Source organism: Callorhinchus milii, unplaced genomic scaffold (assembly GCF_018977255.1).
Source record: "Callorhinchus milii isolate IMCB2004 unplaced genomic scaffold, IMCB_Cmil_1.0 Scaffold3, whole genome shotgun sequence".
In the NCBI taxonomy this organism is placed as follows: Eukaryota; Metazoa; Chordata; class Chondrichthyes; order Chimaeriformes; family Callorhinchidae; genus Callorhinchus; species Callorhinchus milii.
Genome location: NW_024704744.1, coordinates 72,359,795 through 72,381,946, shown reverse-complemented (window position 1 = coordinate 72,381,946; position 22,152 = coordinate 72,359,795). Strand labels below are relative to the sequence as shown.

Below are 22,152 nucleotides of genomic sequence, written 5' to 3'. Positions count from 1 at the left end.
CCCTCTCTCATCTCCTTCAAGTCCAGTATGAAGACCTTCCTCTTCGACCATGACTTTGGGCACTCTCCCACCCCAACCCTCCTGCTCTCCTCCCCTTCTGACCCCAACTCCCAGCTCGGGTCCAAAACCCAATTGTACAGCACCCTAGGACATCTTTCCGATGTGAAGGGCGCTGTACAAGTGTATTTTGCTGCTGTTAGGCAAGCTTCCGTATTCCACATGCCTCTGTTTACTTATCAGTAAGTAGGAACCCTATTGCTAGTCGAATGGTGGATCACTTTCCGAAGGCAATAATACCCTCCCGCCAAAAAAATTTTGGTCATTCAATCCACAACTGTTTATGGCTACAAAATATAGTTACTACACTTTACAATATATTCTGTGAATCACTTTGATGTCTCAACAATGTGATAAGTCGCTATATTGAATGCAAGTTATGGCGGTGGTAACATCATGACCAGAGAACACGCAAATTCGTTTGAATGGAGACTGATGTCTATTAGAATATTGCCTTTGTTGTTGTTTGCATAGTATTGTTTTGGTCATTTATACCCCACAAGTAGCAGGAACTGTTAAAGGATGTTACTGTATGAAGAGGGCTTGATTTCGCTGAAAACTCATTGTCTGTAAGAATGTGCATTGTGTGAGCGTGAGAGTAAACTCACGAGGCGATAAAACACTAGGTGTTTGAGCCGGCAGCAGAGTTGCACTTTGGAGTACTTCTAACAAGGCATCGGTCAGTTTGCACCCCTGCCCAAACTGTGAGTGCCAGCATTTTATATATTACGACTCCGAGTTAAATTTAGGCTTTGAGGTGTTGTCAAATTATATGCTTGTATCCATTAAATATTTTTAAATTATTTTGAGAAGTGTGTATTTTAAATTTATTAATATAAGCAAGATACTGGTTTTGTCCTCACGACTCGAGAAGCCGTGACTCTAATCACTGAAGCATTGGGTATAAAATACCAAGCTCCGTGACAAACGATTATTATTATTTATAAAACCTAGGATTCTAATAGCTTTTGTCCTCACAGCTTTGTCACCTTGCACTTTTAATCTTTGCATTTGATATAGCGCTTTACTACATCATTGAGATGTCTCAAAACACTTCACAGGACATTCTATAAAGAGAAGTGACTTTATTTTGACAAAACAAACAGCCAATTCACACAGAGCAATGTCCCACAAACAGCCATGAAGTAAGCGACCAATTTTATCTGGGGGATTGTTGGCCAGGATACCGCGAGAGAGAAGCTCCCTTCGCTTTTCAAACAGTGTTACAGCACCTAGAGAAATGTAATTTTATTGTTGTTAGACATCCACAAGAACAAGCATAGACAGGGCGTCGATTTAATATCTCATCCAAAGTATGACACCTCCAACAATTCAGTGTACCCTTGGAATGCATTAGTGTCAGCCTAAACTACATGACCTTCAAAGACCTAACAATTGAACCCACAATTTTTAAAACGTTCAAAGATATATTAGATAATTCCCAGCGAACGCATATTCCCTTGAGAAATAAAAATTCCAGAGGAAAAGTGGTTCAACCATGGCTAACTACAGAAGTTAAGCAAAGTATAAAATTAAAAGAAGAAGCCTATAATATTGCCAAAACGAGCTGTAAACCTGAGGATTGGGAAGACTTTAGAGATCAGCAAAGCATAACCAAGAAACTAATTAAGAGGGAGAAAATGGAATATGAGAGTAAACTAGCTAGAGATATAAAGACAGATTGTAAGAGTTTTGCAAGTAAATAAAGAGGAAGAGATTAACAAAAGTAAATGTGGGTCCCTTATAGGCAGAGATAGGAGAAATTATAATGGGGAATAAAGAAATGGTCGAGTCACTAAACAAATACCTTGCTTCTGTCTTCACGTTGGAAGATACTAAAAACTTACGAAAAACAGTGGGGAACCAAGAGACTAATGTTAGTGAGGAGCTTAAAGAAATTAATATCATAAAGTAATAGTACTAGAGAAATTGATGGGACTAAAAACTGGTAAATCCCCTGGACCTGATGTCCTGCATCCTAGGGGTTTAAAAGAGGTGGCTGCAGAGATAGCGGATGCATTGTTTCTGATCTTCCAAAATTCCCTGTATTCTGGAACATTTCCTGTTAATTGGAAGTTCGCAAACATAATGTCGCTATTTAAGAACGGTGGGAGAGAAAAAAATGGGGAACTATAGACCAATTAGCCTGACATTAGTAGTAGGGAAAATTCTGGAGTCTATAATTAGGAATGTCGTCATGGTGCACTTAGTAAGTCATAATATGATTAGGCAGAGTCAACATGTTTTTATGAAAGGGAAATCGTGTTTAACAAATCTTTTAGAATTTTCTGAAGATGTAACTAGCAGGTTAGGATAGAAGGGAACCAGTGGATATAGTGTATTTAAATTTTCAGAAGGCATTCGACAAAGCGCCACATAAAAGGTTGTTACATAAGATTAGGGCTCACGGAATTAGGGGTAATATATCAGCATGGATCAAAGAGTGGTTAACAGACAGAAAACAGAGAGTAGGGATAAACGGATCCTGCTCAGATTGGCAAAATGTGACTAGTGGAGTGTCGCAAGGATCAGTGCTTGGATCTCAACTGTTCACAGTCTACATTAATGACTTAAGATGAGAAAATAGAGCTTAATGTATCTAAATTCGTGGATGATGTAAAACTCGGTGGGAAAGCTGTGAGGAGGACACAAGGATGATGCAAAGGGATATAGACAGGTTAAGTGAGGGGGCAAGACGGTGGCAGATAGAGTATAATGTGGGGAAGTGTGAAGTTATTCACCTAGGTAGAAAAAATAGAAAAGCAGATTATTTTCTAGAGGGGGAAGAAGACTAGATAGTACAGTATTCAGAGGGATTTAGGTGTCCTTGTACACCAATCACAGAAAGTTAGTATGCAGGTACAGCAAGTAATTAGGAAGGCTAATAGCATGTTCATGTTTATTGCAAAGGGGTTAGAGTACAAGAGTAGGGAAGTCTTGCTGCAATTCTGTCAGTCTTGGTGAGACTGCACCTGGAATATTTTGTGCAGTTTTGGTCTCCTTATCTAAGAAAGGATATACTCGCCTTAGAGGGGGTGCAACGGTCCGCTAAGTTGGTTCCTGGGATAAGGGGGTAGACCTACGAGAAGAGATTGAGTAGACTAGCCTATATTCTCTAGAAATAGAAACCTATAAGATTCTTAAGGGTCTTGACAGAGTAGATAGTGTGAAACTGTTTCCCCTGGTTGGAGAATCTAAAACTAGGGGTCATAGTCTCAGGATTATAGGTCAGCCCTTCAGAACTGAGTTGAGAAAACATTTCTTCATTCAGAGGGTAGTGAATTGATGGAATTCTCTACCCTAGAACATATTCAAGACTGAGATCGATAGATTTTTAAAAACTAAAGGGATTAAGGGACATTGGGATAGGGCGGGTAAATGGAATTAGATTAGAAGATCAGCCATGATCTTATTAAATGGAGGGGCAGGCTCGAGGGACCGAATGGCCTACTCATGCTCCTATTTCTTATGTTCTTATGTTCTAACCTTCTGACTCAGAGGCAAGTGTGGTACTTAGTAAGCCATGCTGGCACCTTTAAAGTGTATATTAAACCGGGTTTGTCTAGTTTAATGTACATTCTCTCTCATTTTTCCTCACAAAATGATCCCTTAATATTTTTCTACATTAAATGTAATCTGACACCTAGTTGCCTTATCTTGTGTATTACCTGGAGGCTTACTGATCAGAATACCGGGAGAAACTCACTTCACTTTCCTAAGTGTCGCAAGATCTTTAACTTTAGTGTCATCTGAGGAGGAACACCTTGGACAACGTGGTACTGAGGGCAGCGTGTGTTGACCGCGGTGCTGTCCTTTGGACAGGACATGAAGTCCTGTCAGCCTAGAGACTGAGCGCTCAAACACCATTGTCAAGTTGATGGGGGGGCAAATTCAAAACTAATCTGCGGAAATACTACTTCAGTCAGCAAGTGGTAAATCTATGGAACAAACTTCTTAGGGAGACAGTGGAAGCAGAAAGCGTTGATTCCTTCAAATGCAAATTAGATTATTTCTTTTATAAAATAGTATCTTGCGATACAGATTATGAGAAATTTGAGACATGACATATGGTAAGTGTAGTATACTTGGAAGAACCCAGTAAATTTGTATCTAAGGTTCCCAAAGTTTCCCACTATATTGTAGACTAATCCATACAGAATTAATTGCTATCAACATCTCCATTATTATAGCAGGTGACTACCAGGATGGTAGGAGGCAAACTAGACTTTTTTCCTCCAGCAATTCCTATAGCTATGATGCATCTAGCAATTCCTATGAAGAGCCTCACCAAGTTGATGACTTAAAAAAAACTTACTTGTTCTTACTGTAGAGAAGAAAAGCAGCCAGAAGAGGCAGAGAATGGGAGCTGCCACAACCTGGTTCACTGCTCCTGAATGGATCTTCTTGTCCAGCTTGGCGGGTAGGTAGGCGTAGTACAGGTTGTACCGATCAACCAAATGCTTCAGCAGCATGTGCATCAAGCCTGCAGGTAAAAAAACACAAAGGATGCGTTTAACAAGAGCTCTCACACCAGGCATCCGTGCCCATTGGACTGGAGAAATGTCACAGTCAGGCTCAGTGTTTCCTGAAGTGAGTGACCAATTTTATTTGGGGGATTGTTGGCCAGGACACCAGGAGAGAGAAACTTCCTTCTCTTTTCCAATAGCACTACAGGATCTTTAACGTCCACCTGGTCAGGCAGACAGGCACTTGGTTTAACATCACATCCAAAGAACGATATCAACAATGGACGATACCAGCAATGGAGCGTTAGTTTAGACTATATGAGTTCCAAGCATTCATTACGGGCTTGAAGCCACATCCAGTACTCCACATGTACTGCAGTGAAGTGTCAGCCAGGACAGTGAGTTTAAAGGCCTGAAGTGGAGCCTGAACCCACAACACAAGTTGCCTTGGAGGACAAGAGCGTTTCAGACTGAGCCAAGCAGTCAGAGCTCATTCTTCCTGCTTGGAATCAATCTGCTCACTCTTTCCTGTGTAAATGAAAAGGCAATGCAATCTTTAATTATCGACAAGTCCATTCAAAGCCAGAGTGTTGTTGGTTAAGAGTGGCTCTTGGTTAATGAAAAAAAAGAGGCAGGAGCCATCTTGTCACTGTATATGAGCACAACAGAAGCACTAATGAGATGTTATGTGAAATAGGGCAGCACTCTATCTAATGGTTTGCACAAGATTGTGTAACAGCTGGAATAAAAACAGTGACAAGTCTCCAATCATCTGAGTGGGAGAGCAGCACTAAGTTAATTACTTGCCCTTTATGGGCAGGTTCCTTCCATTGCCTCAGCCTTTGACGTACCAAAGACGTAAACAAGGGAACAATTTAAGTGCTCTCTTCAACCCCCACCTTCCCTGATGATTCAGCAACGTTATCCAGCTGAATTATAGTTATGGAAGCTGTTGGTTTCATCTGCCGTCTGTGCTGAGTTCGCTAATTCACAGCTGGGACACAACAAGGGGAGAAAATTCAGTATCAGCCAGGGTTTCCCAGATTGCTATCCTGCAAACTCATCCCATCTGTATCCCATTGCACTCAGTACATATTAGCAGCAACATCTTGCATTTATAGAACACCCTTTACGTGGGGTAGTATCCCTGAGTGATTAAATTAATATTAATAATCTTTGCATTTGATATAGTATTGCGTCGTATCACATCGTTGAGACATCTCAAAGCGCTTCATAGGATATACTGTAAAGTGGACTGACTGTATTTGTAGCCGAAACGCAGCAGCTAATTGCGCACAGCAGTGTCCCACAAGCAGTTGTAGTTTGCGAGTGTCCATTTTTGGGGGGAATGGGGAAAGTGATCCGCCAATCGACTAATAACCAGGTTCCTACTTACTACTAGGTAAAAGGACACGTGTGGGTTAGGAAGCTTGCCTAAGGTTTCGCCCTGCCCAGGAATCGAACCCGGGTCCTCTTGCTTGCGAGAGAAGTACTCTAACCAATACACTACAGGACTCAACAATTGCGACTATTGTGACTCCATATTATTGAGATAATTCAATTGACAACCAAACTACAGTCTGATCCCTATCATATTGTATGTTTGGATATAATACAAGAAAGGGGCCAGTCAGTCAGGTTTGTGGTAGACTGAGGCATGGTGCAGGAAGCCAGCCAGGCAGCACACAATATGCAGTGGGGCTGGGTGATGTTACTGGCATCCCCTCATATGCTGGTGAGCATTGCACTATAACCCAGGCTCTGCTTTCAAGGACCCCAACCACTGCATTTAATGGAGCTTGATTGGATACAACACACTTCTCTGCCTTTTGGCTAACATCAAGTGTAATATCTGTGTTACTCCTTGAGCTAGCAAATGCCAGAATGTTGAGATTCAACTGTGATACGTAGAACACAACAAAATCTCATACATAACCAGGACATTATGGGAAGGATTGAATGCCTGGCAACAGCTATGCCTTTGTCACTCTGCTGGCTGGGCTTCGCTCATCAGTAAAACAAAATCAATGCTTTTTTAACATCTCAAGAGTTTCATTGATCAGTCACATGGACTCAGCAACCATGAGTGACTTGGAGAGAGCAGGAAAAACCTTCAGTAACAACAGGGTATAAATTTAAGGATAATCACAAAAGGAATTAAAGGGGAGGTTAGAAACCACAACTTGCATTTATATAGCACCCTTCATGGGTCTCAAAGCACTGAGTGTATTGTAAAGTGCAACAACTTGGCTCAGTGATCGCACTCTTGCCTCAAGGTCAGAAGGCTGTGGCTTCAAGTCCCAAGTTGTGACATGGAATCACATAGGCTAAGCTGACACTCCAATGCAGTGCTGGGGTTGTTGCATTGTTGGAGATGCCGTCCTTCAGATGCGACGTTACAACGAGATCCCAGCTCCCTATTCTGGTGGACGTTAAAGATTCCAAGCACTACTCAAAAAGAGAAGGGAGTTTCTCTCTCCTGGTGTCCCGGCCAACCATCCCCCAAATAATCAAACAGTCAAACCACTCTACAGTGTATTCTGTGAAGCGCATTGAGACGTCTCAATGACCTGATAAGGCATTATACCAAATGTGAGTATTATTATTATTACTTGTTTTGTGGACCAACTCGATTAGATAATTTGCAGACGTTATGTGTACTTACCGAACGGCACGATGATAGGACACGTGATGCTGTAGGTCATGACCACAGTGAAGACGGACATCATCCACCCGTAGGCTGCTCCAAACTGAAACTCATAGGCTTGGTGCTAATGAATGCAATAAATAAACATACAGAGGTCAGAGACAGCAGACACAGGAGATAAATGTTTGCTTAAAATTAGCTGGACACTGTGGCCTGAGGGAGGCAGGCATACTGACTAACGTCAGGAGAGGTGGCTATTAATTAACTGATAGGGAAGCAGTTGTTGGTCGTGGTGGTGGGGGCTCCAGGCATTTAATTTGTGCGCTATTTAATTGATGTGCCATTGGCTGGGCGAGCAGCTCCTCCAGGGGTGAACTATGTGCTGAGAGAGCAGTTGATTTAATCCAGTCGTCAGCAGCTGACCTGGACAAGGGGCTGCGGAATACAATAATAATTATCCTTGTATTTGATATAGCACCTTATCATGTCTTCGAGACGTCTTAAAGCGCTTCACAGAATATATTGTAAATTGGATTGACTGTGTATTTTGTGGGCAAAATGTGGCAGCCAACTGTGCACAGCATTGTCCCACAAACAGTCATGGATTGAGTGACCAAATTATTCTTGTTTTTTTTTGGAACGGATTATTACCCCCAGAAAAGCGATCCACCAATCGACAAGCAACCGGATTCCTACTTGCTGCCAGGTAAACAGAGACATGTGGAATAAGGAAACGTAGCTAACGCTTCGCTCTGCCTGGGAATCAAACCCAGTCCTCTCACTTGCGAGGAGAGTGCTCTGACCAATGTGCTACAGGTTTCACACGGAATGTCTAACAATTCTTTGCATACGTTTTCTTTTTTTAAAAAAAAAAGGATTTTTGGATCATATTGATACCCGAAGGAGAACAAATATTACATTTACATTACAAAATTATACACAGCACTTTTCACGTCAGGAGGATGTTCTGGGAAGGTGCTGCACAGTCAAGGAATTGGACCCGAGCTAGGGGGTGGGATCAGGAAGGGTGGAGTGCGCAGGGGATAGGGATAAGAGGGTGACCGAAGACACAGTTGAAGAGTAGGGTCTTGAGTCGGGCCTTAAAGGAGACAAGCAAGGGGGTGAGAGGAAGGGACCAGGGGATGGAGTTGCAAAGGGTGGAGGCAGAAACGCTGAAGACCCGACTGCTGTTGGTGGGACGGACAGGGGACATGGAGCAATTGGAAGCCCACTGAGTAGAGAGAGTGGAAAGGTTCGGTATGGAGTTACTAGGTCACAGAGGTAGGAAGAACTGTGCAAGTCTATAGACTCCAAAGCGGCTTTCCTTTCTCACACTCTCTCACCATCTTTCTCTTCTGCTGCCTTGCCTTCTACCTGTTTATCAACATGAGATCTTGTGGGCTGGATAGTTGGCAGGGAATAGTGGGGGGAAGGGAAGAGAGAAACTTACAAAAATTAAGAAGCCAAACTAATAGTCCAGGTCAGGCTAAGTGCCATTCTGCAGACACCTTGAACATGTTAAGTTGCTTCAGTTGTAACACACCATAATAATAATAATAATAATCCTTGCATTTGATATAGCGCTTTTCACGTCAGGAGGACGTCCCAAAGCGCTTCACAGAACACACTGTAAAGTGAATTGACTGTATATTTGTGGGCGAACGTGGCAGCCAATTGCGCACAGCAATGTCCCACAAACAGTCGTAGATTGAAAATGACCAATTTAATTATTGTTTTTGGTTTTTTGGAGGGATTATTATTAGGCGTGTGGATTAAGGAAACTTGCCCAAGGTTTCGCCCTGCCTGGAATTGAACTCAGGTCTCTCACTTGCAAAGCGAGTGCTCTAACCACTGAGCTACAGGACTCCACCATCTGGCAGATCCAAATCTTGAAGTTAATCCTGTCATCTCAGCGGCCAGTCATTAGGTGGTCAGAGCTCCCTGCTGAAATTGTGTTACCGCAGTTACCTGTTTCTCCAGCTTTTCCTTCTCTGTCAGCTGCTCGACTCCCAAGCATCTATTTAGGCTCACCTCATTGGCTGTCTTATCTTTTCCTTCATTTACTCTCATCTGTCTCTCTCTGTCTCTCTATCGCAATCTGTTGCACTTTCTTTCTGGCCTCTCTTTCTTCCTAAAGAATTATAAGTGATAAACAGCATGAGACGCGGTGGCTCAAAGGTTGCTGAAGAGAGGGAATGTGGGCCTCACACACAGGACTGAGGACCTGGCATCAGAAACAACATACACAAGGCATTGTAATACTCCTATAATCCGTACAGCACCTACAACACTCAACTACCATTGTAACCTCCAGCGAGGGAGATTGCCTGGCATCCTGAGAAACAAAGTGGCCTCTTTCCCCCTCCCCAGGCTCACAGCTGCAGTGATCCCTGTGGTGAAGACAGGGTGTAAGGAGCAATTGGCTGGGACGCTTATCGTGATCCAATAATAATCCTTGCATTTGATATATTGCGTTATCATGCTGTTGAGATGTCTCGTGGCGCTTCACAGGATACACTGTAAAGTGTAGTAACTGTGTAGTTTGTGGCAAAACGCAGCCTCCAGTTTATGCACAGCAATATGCCCACAAACAGCCATGGAGTGAGTGACCAATTTTATTGGGGGGGGGACTGTTGGCTAGTACACCGGAAGAGAGAAGCTCTCTTTTCTTGTTGAAAAGTACCATAGGATCTTTAAAATTCATCTGAACAGGCAGACGTGATCTTGGTTTAACATGACATCCGAAGGACAGCACCTCCAACAATGCAATAACACCCTCCTCCCACATCCCCAGTTTGGAGTGTCAGCTCAGACTAAATGATTTGAAGTCCCGACTGGGGCCTGAACCCACAAGCTTCTAATTCAGAGGCGAGAGTGCTACCACTGTGCCAGGCTGGCACATACTGTCGAGGCTCCATAACACGTGAGAGATCACCTGTGGAAGTGTACCCCATTGTAAGGGAAGAATTCAGATGTCATGAGGATAGGGGAGGAATCAGGGAAGGAAAAAGCCCTGCCCCCACCCCCCCCCCCTCGCCCCACCCCCCATTCCCTGCCCCACACACACAGAATTCCACTTCCGAGCGACAAGAGAGGAAAGAACGAGACGTACACGTTTGACGTTCTTGCGTTCGGCTGCTGATCTGGCCAAGGACAGGCGGATCATGTACATGAGCAGACCTGGGATGCGGAGCAGATCCATCGCATTTCCAATGAAGGCGGAGGCGATCACGTAGTTCACAAAGAAAGCCCCGTTGTCGGGGAGAAAAACGCACCTAGACACAACAACAACATAATACATTTATACAGGAGTTTTCACATCGGGAAGATGTCCCAAAGCTCTGGACAGTCAAGACTTTGTACCTGAGCTGGGGGTTGGTTTCAGGAGTGGTGGAGGGCAGAGGGGTTAGGGGTAAGGGGGTGACCAAAGGTGCAGTCAGAGGCGGGTCTCGAGACAGACACTGAAGGAGGTAAGGGAGGGGGCAAGATGGAGGGACTGTAGGATGGAGTTCCAAAGGTGGGGACAGAGAGGCTGAAGGTCCAACCGCGGATGGAGGGGCGGCCAGGGATGGGGACATGGAGCAGGCTGGAATCTGTTGAGTGGAAGTCGATACGGAGTAAGTAGGTCAGAGAGAGAAATAGGAACAAAAATGGACTTTGAAACCAAGGACCAGGATTTTGAACACAATCACTTGGGGGATGGGGAATTGGTGGAGCCGGGCGAGGGTGGGGCCGATAGGATCACGGAGCCTGGTGCAGGACACCATACAGCAAGTGGTCACAAGCAGTCAGTACGGAAGCAGTGGTACAGAAGCCAAGCCCTCACATGGGCAGGTCCTCTTCCCCGCCCGCGGCATCGAGGACTAAAGCAAAATCTTATGCTTGCAGTTTGATGGTGAGGGGCAAGTTCACTTTCTCTTCTCCCCCCACCCCCCAACACATTTTACAAGGAGAAAGCCAAAACAAACTCGCTTGTTAACTTTCAGCAGGCTTGCATGTCACAGACAGGGCCTGGTGTTAAACACAGCCATCCTCAAATTTAAGCGGGCCACAAAGGCCACATTTTCAACCTTGCAATCATTCGGATGCCTACAGCTGTGTGGTCACCAGAGGGCACACAAGGCAATACAGTAAACTGCCGTGAAGATCATCACTAATGTTTGGGTACCAGTAGGGACCTATCCTCTCATCACCAAATGCTTACATACAGGTACCTCCAGCCTCCCCGTCCGTGGGGGGCAGTGCAGGGCGTAGGGGAAAAGCTGCTCAAGTGCTGTAAGTAGGCCCAATACTCACTCAAAGCGTACAGCGCCTTCCTCCAGAAACTTCTTGTCAAACAACCAACGAAAGAAGAGGTCGAGACTAGAACAGAAACAAGCAGAGTTTTACACCCTTGTCAGACATGAACAGTGTACGGTTCTGGTCAGATCACACCCAGGGCATACATAGCGAAGAGTTGGTCACTGTATAAGGTGGCTGCCCCAGGCCTCGAAGCACTGCAGAAGGGATCAATGAGGATTATTCCCTGTGTTAAGAGGCCTGCGCCTTTAGGAACAAAGCCTTGAAGAGAGACGTCTCAGAGGGCACCTTAGAGAGAGAAATAGGTGGTAATATGTAGAACAATGTTTCTAAGGCAGCAGGACAAGAAGACATAGGTTTGGGGTTATAAAGAATAATTTCAGGACAAACACACGGAAGCATTTCTTTATTCGTCATCGAGACATCTCAGAGCATTTCACAGGATATATTGTAAAGGGAATTGACTGTATTTTGTGGGTGAAACGCAGCAGCCAATTACGCACAGCAGTGTCCCACAAACAGTCGTAGATTGAGTGATCAAATTATACATTTTTTTGGAAGGAATTATTACTCCTGAAAAGCGATTTGCCAATTGACTCACCAGTGAGTTACTGCTACGTAAACAGAGGGGTGTGGTGTAAGGAAACTTGCCAAGGTTTCACCCCGCCCGGAAATCAAACCAGGGTCCCTCGCTTGCAAAACGATGATGCTACAGGACTACGCTACAGGACTCCACAAACTTCTTGTTCTGCCCAAAGTTACTGGCCTGACTTCAGACGGGCACAATCAATCCCTCCATCCTCTCAGGGTTTAGCAGATCCTCAACCTCATGAAACTACACCTTTCATGTTAAACATTAAGCCATTCACCTGCTGAGTCCCAGTGATGGCAGGATTAGAACCATAAATATAAGGAATGTGTAGCACTTGTGCATCGTGGTTCTGTTTTCCCCTGATCTGTAAGAGACAAATAACATCAGTCAAAATTTGCATGTGATTAAATGACTACTGAAAAACATACAATCCACTATTTGAGTTTCAATCCCATCTTATTTCTCTCCCCTCCCACCCCAATCAGGAGGGTGGCACATATCACAAGAGTTAAAGTTGCAGATCTCTGTATTATTCTGTATATAAATTGTCTAATTCCTGCTTACATTCCAATTCCAGCCTATGATCACTCTCTAGGTCTGTTCTATATTGTAATCAGAACGCTATGTGTATGAACGCGATGTGTTTTATCGATCTGTCCACTCCCTCCGCTCAGTGGGCTCTGGCCTGCTCCAAGTCCCCCACTCTGTTTGGCTATCATAGTCAGGCCTCCAGCCTTTCCAACTCAACCCTTTGGAATTCCATCCCAGTTTCTTGCCTCGCCCCCTCCCTTGCCTCTATCAAGGCCCAACTCAAGATCCTCTTCCTCGACCATGCTTTGGGTCACCTTCCTCCCCTACCCTCCACCCCTCCTAATCCCAACCCCAAGCTCAGATGCAAATCTTTGACTCTCCAGCGCTTTGGGAGGTCCTCCTGACATGAACAGCGCAATACAAATGTAATTTGTTGTTGTTTTAGAAATTACATCTTGTTGTAAGCTCCTGATGTTTGGACTTTAACATTTGAAAAAACAATGTAGTTGGTTACAGCACAGAGAGACCCTCAAGTTTCTTTATCTGCTGTTTGCTGATCCCTTGCTTTGAGTATTTTGCTATCCAAGGCAGGATTGTGAGTCAGTTGGAGAAGCGTTGACATTTCAGGACATTGTGAACCCCTGCATTTCCGCCTCTCAAAGCCTGAGATCGGCTCGGCTTACAGACAACTATGCCAAGGAGGCAGAGTGAAGCCTGCATCAATGGTGACTAAGCTATATAGGGTCTGAGAGAAACCCAATATTGGACTTCCCAGTTTAGCACCTCCTAACTATAACCATCTCCAGGGCAATTGAACTTGAAAGCACCCCAGCTAACCTTTGAACCTGCCGAATCTTGGGACCTATCTTGCCTTCCACTGTTAATTGCCAGTTTAGCTTTGCTGGTAGGAACGTCTATGGCCAGAATTTTTATTGTTTCATCTCTTATTCTAATTGGACCCATCCTACCTTTGATTAATCTTTTATTCTTTATTTGTTTATAAAATACCTTAGGGTTCCCTTTTATGTTAGCCGCTAATCTTTTCTCATACAATCTCTTTGCCCTTCTTATTTCCTTTTTCAGTACTTTCTATATTTTATTTGATTATCTTCTGTATTTTGGACCTGACATTTATCATAAGCCTCCTTTTTCTGTTTTATTTGAATCCCAATTCCCTCCTTATAAGGGGAATGTATTTGTTCTGTCCCCGAACTATCTCCTCTTTGAAGGCTTCCCATTGCTTGTTAGCTGTTCTACCTGCCAATCTTTCTTTCCAGTGCACTTTGGCTAGGACCTCTTTTAACTCACTGAAATTAGCCCTTTTCTAGTTGAGTATTTTCACCTTTGATTGCTCCTTGTCCCTTTCTGTAAGTACTCTAAACCTAATGATGTTAGATGTTAGTACTCTAAACCTAATGATCACTGTTGTCCAGATGCTCTCCTACTGAAACCTGCTCCACTTGCCCACACTTCATTCCCCACAACTAGATCCGGCACTGCTTCCTTCCTTGTTGGGCTAGAAACATACTGATCCAGAAAGTTATCCTGCACACATTTCAGGAATCCTTCCCCTCCTTGCCCTTTACACTGCTATTTTGCCAGTCTATGTTAGGTTAATTGAAGTCCCCTGTTATCACTACTTTATTGGTTTTGCATTTTTCTGAAATCTGCTTCCAGATTTGCTTGTCTATCTCCTTCCCACTATTTAGTAGTCTATGGTATACACCTAACAGAGCAACAGCTCCTTTTCTGCTCCTTAACTCGAGTCAAATAGATTTTGTTTTTGGACCCTCCAGCACATCGTCCCTTTCCCAGGGCCGTAACCGTGTCTTTAATCAATATTGCCACCTCCCTCCTTTTTTCCCTTCCCTATCCCCCCGAATGCATTGTAGCCAGGAATATTCAGCTCCCATTTCTGCCCTGGTTTGAGCCAGGTCTCCGTTATTGCCACTACATCATAACCCCATGTGGCAACTTGAGCCTGCAGCTCACCCATCTTATTTGTCACACTCCGTGCATTTGCACTCTAAGACCAACTTAGTCTGCTCTGCATTTCTCCCGTCTAATCCCTCCTCTTCCTGGATCACCCCTTATTACATTGCTATTCGCCTCTCCCAGCCCTTTATGTGACTTGTTTGTCCTCCCTAATGCTACATCCTGATTCCCTTCCTGATCCTGAAGAAATGGCCTAGCTCTAATTTTAGGATGATGCCCCCTTGTTCTGGATTCACCCACCAGAGGAAATAGTTTCTCTGTAGCTACTTTATTTAATATCTTTTATCATTTTAATCACCCTTCAGCCTTCTAAAGTGAAGGGACTCATAGTTTAACCCTTTAAGTCCTGGTATCATTCTGGTAAATCTGCACTGTCCTCAGCCATGTGTCCTCACCTTGTCCAATGTGCTTCAAAATACCCCGAATAGTAAACGATGGTTGGGAGAAGTGCGGAGAAACACCACAGCAGGAGGGTTGGAAAGAATTGGGTGATAATAGGATTCTGTTGAGACAAGAGGAATCAAATAGTGTTGAAATAAAGGCATCAAAGAGACCAAACAGTCAACTATTTCTTACACCACCCTGTTTTTCCACTCAATTCTCGGGATGCTGACCTTTTTTTCACTGCCCATCGCCCATCCCTAACTCCCTGAGTAGGCGCTGTATAAATATAATTTGGTGTTGTTGGTTTGTGCTTAATTCACTGTTATCATCCGGTGGGGAAGGAGCCTTGGTGCCCATTTGCTAACAGGACATCAAGGCTCTGATACATTCAGAATCCCTGCTGATCAAGAAAGCGGATAGGATCCAGCTTGATGTTGTCTCTCACTTCCACCATTCTCTTCCTGATAGTTCATTAGGCTCACAACTGCTGTCTAGGCTCGTGCATGAAGCAGGGACATTGGGAGATTATGGACTCCAAAAAATGAAAGAATTATAATGCTTTATCATGATGTTGAGACGTCTCAAAGCGCTTCACAGGATACACTGTAACGTGGATTGTATTTTGTGGGCGAAGCGCAGCAGCCAGTGACCCAGAAACAGTAGTGGATTGAGTGAACAAACTTTTTTGGGGGGATGTGGGGGGTGGGAGAGGGAGAGGGAGGGATTATTACCCCTGGAAAGCAATCTGCCAATCAACTAACAACTGGGTTCCTATTTACTGCTGGGTAAACAGAGACATGTGGAGTAAAGAAACTTGTCTAAAATTTCACCCCACCCGGGAAACAAACCCAGGTCCTCTCCCTTACAAGGTGAGCGAGCTAACCACTACCTACGGGACTCCATGCAACAGGAAATTGGGGGTGGGGGGAGAGGAAAAGGGAGGCAACTTGATGGGGGCAGTTTTCCCTCCATTTTCTGATCGGCAGAGAGATTTGTTTCTAAAACGCTTGAACAATGACAACAAAATTACATTTGTATAGAGCCTTTCACGTCAGGGGGACGTCCCAAGGCACTGGACAGTCAATGTTTCAGACCCGAGTTGAGGGTGGGGATTTGGGAGGGTGATCGAAAGCACAGTCAAAGAAGAAGGTCTTGAAGGAGGCAACGGATGGGGCGAAGCTGAAGGGACTGCGGGATGGAGTTCCAGAGGGTGGGGGCAGAGTGGCTGAAGGCCCACCCGGCAACTGTGGGGTGGGCAACGCAGGGGAGGTGAAGCAGGCTGGAGCTCGCTGAGCGGAGGGAGCGGGCATGTTGGTAAAGGTTTAGGAGGTCAGGTCACAGAGGTAGGGGGGAGCAGGCCATGGAGGGCTTTGAAGGTGAGGACCAGGATCTTGAACTGTATCCTGTGTGGATGGGAAGCCAGTGGAGCCAGGCGAGGATGGGGGTGATAGGGTCACGGAGCCTGATGCGGGAGAGGATACGTGCTGCAGATTTCTGGATGATTCTGGAGTTCAAAAACGGTTTCGAAGTGTCTACGGGAGGTACTCACATTCAGGTACTCCACAGGCTTAGTGACGTTGAACTTGTCCATTGTGCTGATGATGATTGCAGGGGTGGTGAGGAAGAAGAGCAGGATGAAGAGGATACAGTTGATGATGAAGCAGCGGAGCCACCAGGACACTCCCCTCAGCGACAGGTGCTCCCTGAGCAGAAAGATAATAATCCTTGCATTTTATGTAGCTCTTTATTATGTTGTTCACGTGTCTCAAAATGCTTCACAGAATATACAGTAAAGTGAATTGACTGTACATTTTGTGGGAAAAACGCGGCAGCCAATTGCGAACGTTTATCCACAAACAGCCGTGGATTTGGTCACCAAATTATTATCACTGTATTATGATCTATGAAAGGTTTATTATCCCCAGAAAATGATCCGCCAATCGACTAATAATCGGGTTCCTACTTACTGCTAGGTAAACAGAGGCATGTGGAGTAAGGAAACTTGTCTAAGGTGTTGCCCCAACTGGGAATCAGACCTGGATCCTCTCGCTTGTGACGCGAGCCATTACACAACCAGCGGTAAACTCTCAGCTCAGTTACCTTTTATGATAAACACTCATTGATGGGAACAAAGCTTTAATAACTTGTGTTTACATAGCACTGTTCGCACTAAAGAAAGGTAAGTCAAAGCCCTAACTGGTAGGGTGATCCTAGCCGGACAAGCATCGGGAAAGGTTGCCAGACAGTGATATTAATGGCAAGCTATGCGGTTTTAGCTAGTTAGACTCCAGCAGTTACCCCAAGAACACTCTGGGGTCCCCACGCCTGGCTGCTGCAAACCTTTACTTTCCAGAATTGGGTTTCCACCTGTGCCAGACACCAGGCTGACCAAAAAACACTCGAAGAGTTTCTCAGAAACAAGTTAACATTGCTAAAGAGACATATAATGGGGGCAGCTGTAACACAATCATTTAATTTTAGCTGTGGTAAAGTGAGGACAAGGGCATGGATTGGCTGGATCAAGTTCCAGATCAGCTCTGGGCTGGATGGGGCCACCTTTTCACCACTACGAGGCACAATTTCCATTTGTAACCTTGAGCTGGGATGGTTTTCAAAAGCTTCTTCTTCGACCTGGCCCTCACTCTCTTCGCCCTTCACCTCTCATGACTCCAACCCTCAGCTCGGGTGCAAATCCTTCACTGTCTAGCACCTTGTGACGTCTTCCCGATGTGAAAGGCACTTTAGAAATGTAATAGATGGGACCGACATAGTGGGTGGTGCCATTTATACCTCAGGACCGTTAGGGCTATGAAACTATTATTGCAACAAAAGTTGCATGTATATAGCGCCCTTCAAGCAGGGTGGTGTCACAGAGCTCTAGATTCTCAAGAGCAGCAAAAAACAGGTAATTACCAATAGATGTTATGGGGATCAGGGGCGTAGGTCACAGTCCAGCGGGAAGCATGGAGGAATTCACTGTAGGACGACGGCTGCGGCTCTCCCCTGAACACACATCCCTGACATTTGCAGGCGTTGAAGTCTTTCAGAATTCTGCAGGGAGCAAAGGGCAACCATTTCTATTTGTATTTCACAAACCTGCAGCATTAAAGCTAACACCCAAACAACACTAACAGCTTTTTACTGTGGTCCATTTCTACAAAACCTTGGTTAGACCACACGTGAAAGTATTGTGTCCAGTTCTGGTCACCACCGTACAAGGATATTGTAGCAATGAAAAGAGTATAGCGTGGGTTTACTACTAATAATAATAATCCTTGCATTTGATATAGCGCTTTTTCACATCTTCTAGACGTCTCAAAGCGCTTCACAGAATATACTGACCAATTTATTATTGTTTTGGAGGGATTATTATTAGGCGTGTGGAGTAAGGAAACTCGTCCAAGGTTTCGCCCTGTGCCTGGAATTGAACCCAGGTGTCTCGCTTGCAAGGCGAGTGCTCTAACCACTGAGCTACGGGACTCCACAAGTACAGGACTACTAGGATGATACCCAGGCTGGCAGGTTACTGCTATCGGGATAGACTGGTCAGGTTAGGCTTTTTTTCATTAGCTGTTTAAGAGGGAACCTAATAAATGTTTAAAATTATAAAAGGTTTCAATAAGGTTAATGTAAATTGGCTGCATAAGATAGCGACTTGGGAATCTAAAACAGAATTTAGCAGGAACTACTTCACGCAGAGGGTAGTGAGATTGTGGAACTCGCTGCCTGAAGCGCTGATTGAATCAGACGGTGCAGATACATTCAAGAGGAAGCTAGACCTTCATATGAAGGAGAACAGAAAGATGTGAGAAGGATGAGGAGTGGGTGAAGACTCTTGTGGAATATAAACACCGGCACAGACATATTAGGCTGAATGGTTTGTTTCCATGCTGTATGTTCTTTGTAAATCTTTGCAAAATGTTCACCTACAAAACATAGTCTCTACAATTTACAGCAAATCCCAGGGAGTGCTTTGAGCTGTCCACAACCTATGATATTCCTCATCAAGCACGTACCTAATTCCCTATGAAAGCTATCCTTCGGGGGGGGGGGGGGGGGGGGGGTGGGGAAGAGAATAACCAGGGTCTCCTTGGAGTTGAACCTTTCCCCAAGGTGATATGTCAGAATCGAGCCAGCTCTCTGTGGTGGTCTCTAGTCCGGTTCCTGAGCCAGGCAGGTTCACAGTACTCCAGGGTACTGCCAGCCTGGCTCATCAGCAGAACTTGGAAGGGTAGATCAGTCATTGGGCAGGGAATCCTCCCAGTCAGCTCCTGTTTAACCCTGCAAGCCAAAGTCCTAACAGGTAGGGTAGTCCTAGCGGGACAAGCAGTGGGAAAGCTTGACAGACAGCAATATCAATAGCAAAATATGTGGTTTAGCTGGTTAGACTCCAGCAGTTATCCAAAAACACACTCTGGTGTCCCCAAGTGCGCCTACATTTTCGGAGTTAGGTAAGCAGATGTGTCCCTCCAGGGAGAGAGTGCGGATTCCATTCCAACAATCTATCTCTGGAAATTCCATGTGGAGGTGGGATGCATGGAATTCTTAGTTTGGTTTGGATACTCTTAAGCATGGGGATGGGTTTCTCTACATGTGTCAGACACCCAGCCTCTGACCAAAAAAACATTTTGAAACCAGAATCTACAGACACAATCTCGCCTACATTTTTCTAATGATCTTAAACGGGAGACTTCCAGCACTGATCCATTGATCAGCAGAAATAATCGATTGAACTCTTAAAAGCTTGTCACTATCCATCAGAATCCCGAGGACTACCCTGAGCTCACCCTCAGTTCTAATGCAAAAAGCCTCAACTTCTGAAGCCTCTTCATAACTTGAGATGAAGAGAGCTCTTGTGGAGTATGGAATTCAAGGGTCCTAATATGCTAACTGACTTGCTGCGCATGTACAACATTAACTCCATTAGTGCTCAGATTCAGGCTGTGCTGGTACAGTTTAGCGTTTTGACAATCCTATAATATACTTTGTCACATGGTTGAATTGTCTCAAAATAAATCAATCCTTGAATTTGATACAGCGTATTTGAGGAGGTTGTTTGAAACCACTTCACAAGATTTGCTGTAAATTTTGAAGGTGAACTGTGTACTTTGTAGGTGGACATTGTATTTTGTAGGTGAACATGGCAGCCAATTTGTACACAGCAACAAACCACGAACAGCCATGAAGTGAGTGACCAATATTATCTGGGGAATTGTTGGCTAGGACACCCGGAGAGAGAAACTCCCTTCATTTCATAAATAGTGCCATGGGATCTTTAACATCCACCTGGGCAGACAAAACAGAACCTTGGTTTAATGTCTCATCCAAAGGACGTCATCTCCAACATCGAAACTTTCAATAGAATAGACCGAGTTCAAAATCCCGACATGGGGGTTTGAGTCCACAATTTTCTAACCTAGAAGCGAAATTGCTATCGACTGAGGCAGGATGACACAGTAAAGTGCTTCACAGGGTTTGCTGTACAGGCTGTCCACAAAGTCCTGTTACCCCCATGTTTCTTTCTCTACAGAGCACTGTCCAACTCGTGAAACACATAGAAGAATGATAATAATCACATTTAGAAGTACTTCATTGTATTCAGTATAAGTGTTTAACTGTATTCAGATGTCCAGAGGATGGGTGTGTGTGATCGCATCATATTCATGGCAGATAATGATCTGTCGCCATGTTCGGTGCCACATTTTCCATAACATGATGGAGTGACAAGGCCAAATGTATCTCTGACGGCTTGTTTCAGCTCCTCCATAGTCTCGTATCATTGTTTTGTAATGTGTGTGTGTGTGTGTGTGGTGTGGGGGGAAAGATGACTTTTTTGGACACCCTGTAGAGAGCAGTGACTGGACTCTCTCTGTAGGTGAACCCTCTGGAAAGTGGAGCCCTAGACTTCAGTGGCCCAACTCACCGAGCCGTTGCGGCTTCGTTCTGGAATGTTACGAACGCCATGCCAAGTGGTTTCTCGTTCACTTTCTCCTTCTCCTTCATGTACTCCACCTTCAGTTTCTGTTCCAGGTTAGTGTAATAGTCCACTGCATTCTCCTGTGGAGAGAAACGGGAATTTGTGTTGTGTGTGTGCAAGTGTGCTCTCTGTAGCCAAAATCAAAAATAACAAGATTACATTTACACAGCACCTTTCACATCAGAAAGACATCCCAAGACGCTGGACAGTTGGGGGTTTGCACCTGAACTGGGGTTTGGAATCAGGAGAAGTAGAGGGTAGGGAGGGTGGGGGTGGGAGAGTGGCCAAAGGCACAGTCAAAGAGGAAGTCTTGAAGGAGGCGAGGCAGTAGGGAGGAGCATGACAGTGGGGAACTTTAAAAGTAAAGATGAGGATTTTAAAAACATGATCAAATGTGGCTCAAGCTGATCCCTGCCTCTCTGCGTCCCCTCTATCTGTTCAATTTGGCATTCCCACCTCCCTTACCTTCTCACAGCCTTTAACCACACAGCAGCAAAGCTGCCCACAAGGCTTCGGGTGGATCATCACCGGAGTCTCTTCTTTAGAATAGTAGATCCGGTTGCGTTCAGCTTTCCGCCTGAAAGAAAACGTACTTTCTTTTCATTTCAAAAACAAAACCTACAGAAAGTGAAGCGTTTTTACCTGATGCTCACACCTAATCCTTTCTTTAAAGAGAAAATCAGGAATTTCACCACCTGATTACCACTCACCAATATTATCTATAACTTTGGACAAAAAAATCCAAGACTTCTTGTGGGACACTGTTATGCGCAATTGCTTGCTGCATTCCGCCCACAAAATATACAATCAATTCACTTTACAGTACATTCTGTGAAGATCTTTGAGATGTTTCAACTACATTATGCGCTACATCAAATGCAAGGATTATTATTATTATATTTCATAAAACCGAGGATTCCAATATCTTTGTCTCAATCTGAGATTGTGAGCTCAGGTCCAAAGGAAGCACTTTGTTGGTGTTGTCCAGAGTAAAACACATCTCTGCAAATAGTTCATGGAGAAATAAAACTAGCATTTTATAAGGCAGACGGATTGATTTCTAATGTAATGAGAACGAAAATAAAAACAATAAATGTCTTAAGGACAACGTATAACAGCTCTTAACAGAATTAAAAAATATTAAAGGGTATTACAAAAAGGGGAGTGTGTTTAAATAGCTCTCTTTCACAAGCAGAACAAAGGC

General features: G+C 44.4%; 1 protein-coding gene across 2 annotated transcripts in view; it reads right to left on the bottom strand.

Moving 5' to 3' along the window:
• Positions 1 to 22,152, bottom strand: part of LOC103179195 (CSC1-like protein 2) — an 84,911-nt gene that overhangs the window by 7,455 nt on the left and 55,304 nt on the right. For both annotated transcript variants that reach the window (XM_042332977.1, XM_042332978.1), the window contains exons 12-21: positions 21,414 to 21,525; positions 20,895 to 21,028; positions 17,885 to 18,022; positions 16,521 to 16,674; positions 14,983 to 15,089; positions 12,339 to 12,425; positions 11,467 to 11,532; positions 10,283 to 10,445; positions 7,189 to 7,294; positions 4,373 to 4,540 (exon numbers count right to left, since the gene is read on the bottom strand). In XM_042332977.1, coding sequence (XP_042188911.1) covers positions 4,373 to 4,540; positions 7,189 to 7,294; positions 10,283 to 10,445; positions 11,467 to 11,532; positions 12,339 to 12,425; positions 14,983 to 15,089; positions 16,521 to 16,674; positions 17,885 to 18,022; positions 20,895 to 21,028; positions 21,414 to 21,525 — 1,235 coding nt within the window. The remainder of the gene's footprint in view (positions 1 to 4,372; positions 4,541 to 7,188; positions 7,295 to 10,282; positions 10,446 to 11,466; positions 11,533 to 12,338; positions 12,426 to 14,982; positions 15,090 to 16,520; positions 16,675 to 17,884; positions 18,023 to 20,894; positions 21,029 to 21,413; positions 21,526 to 22,152) is intronic.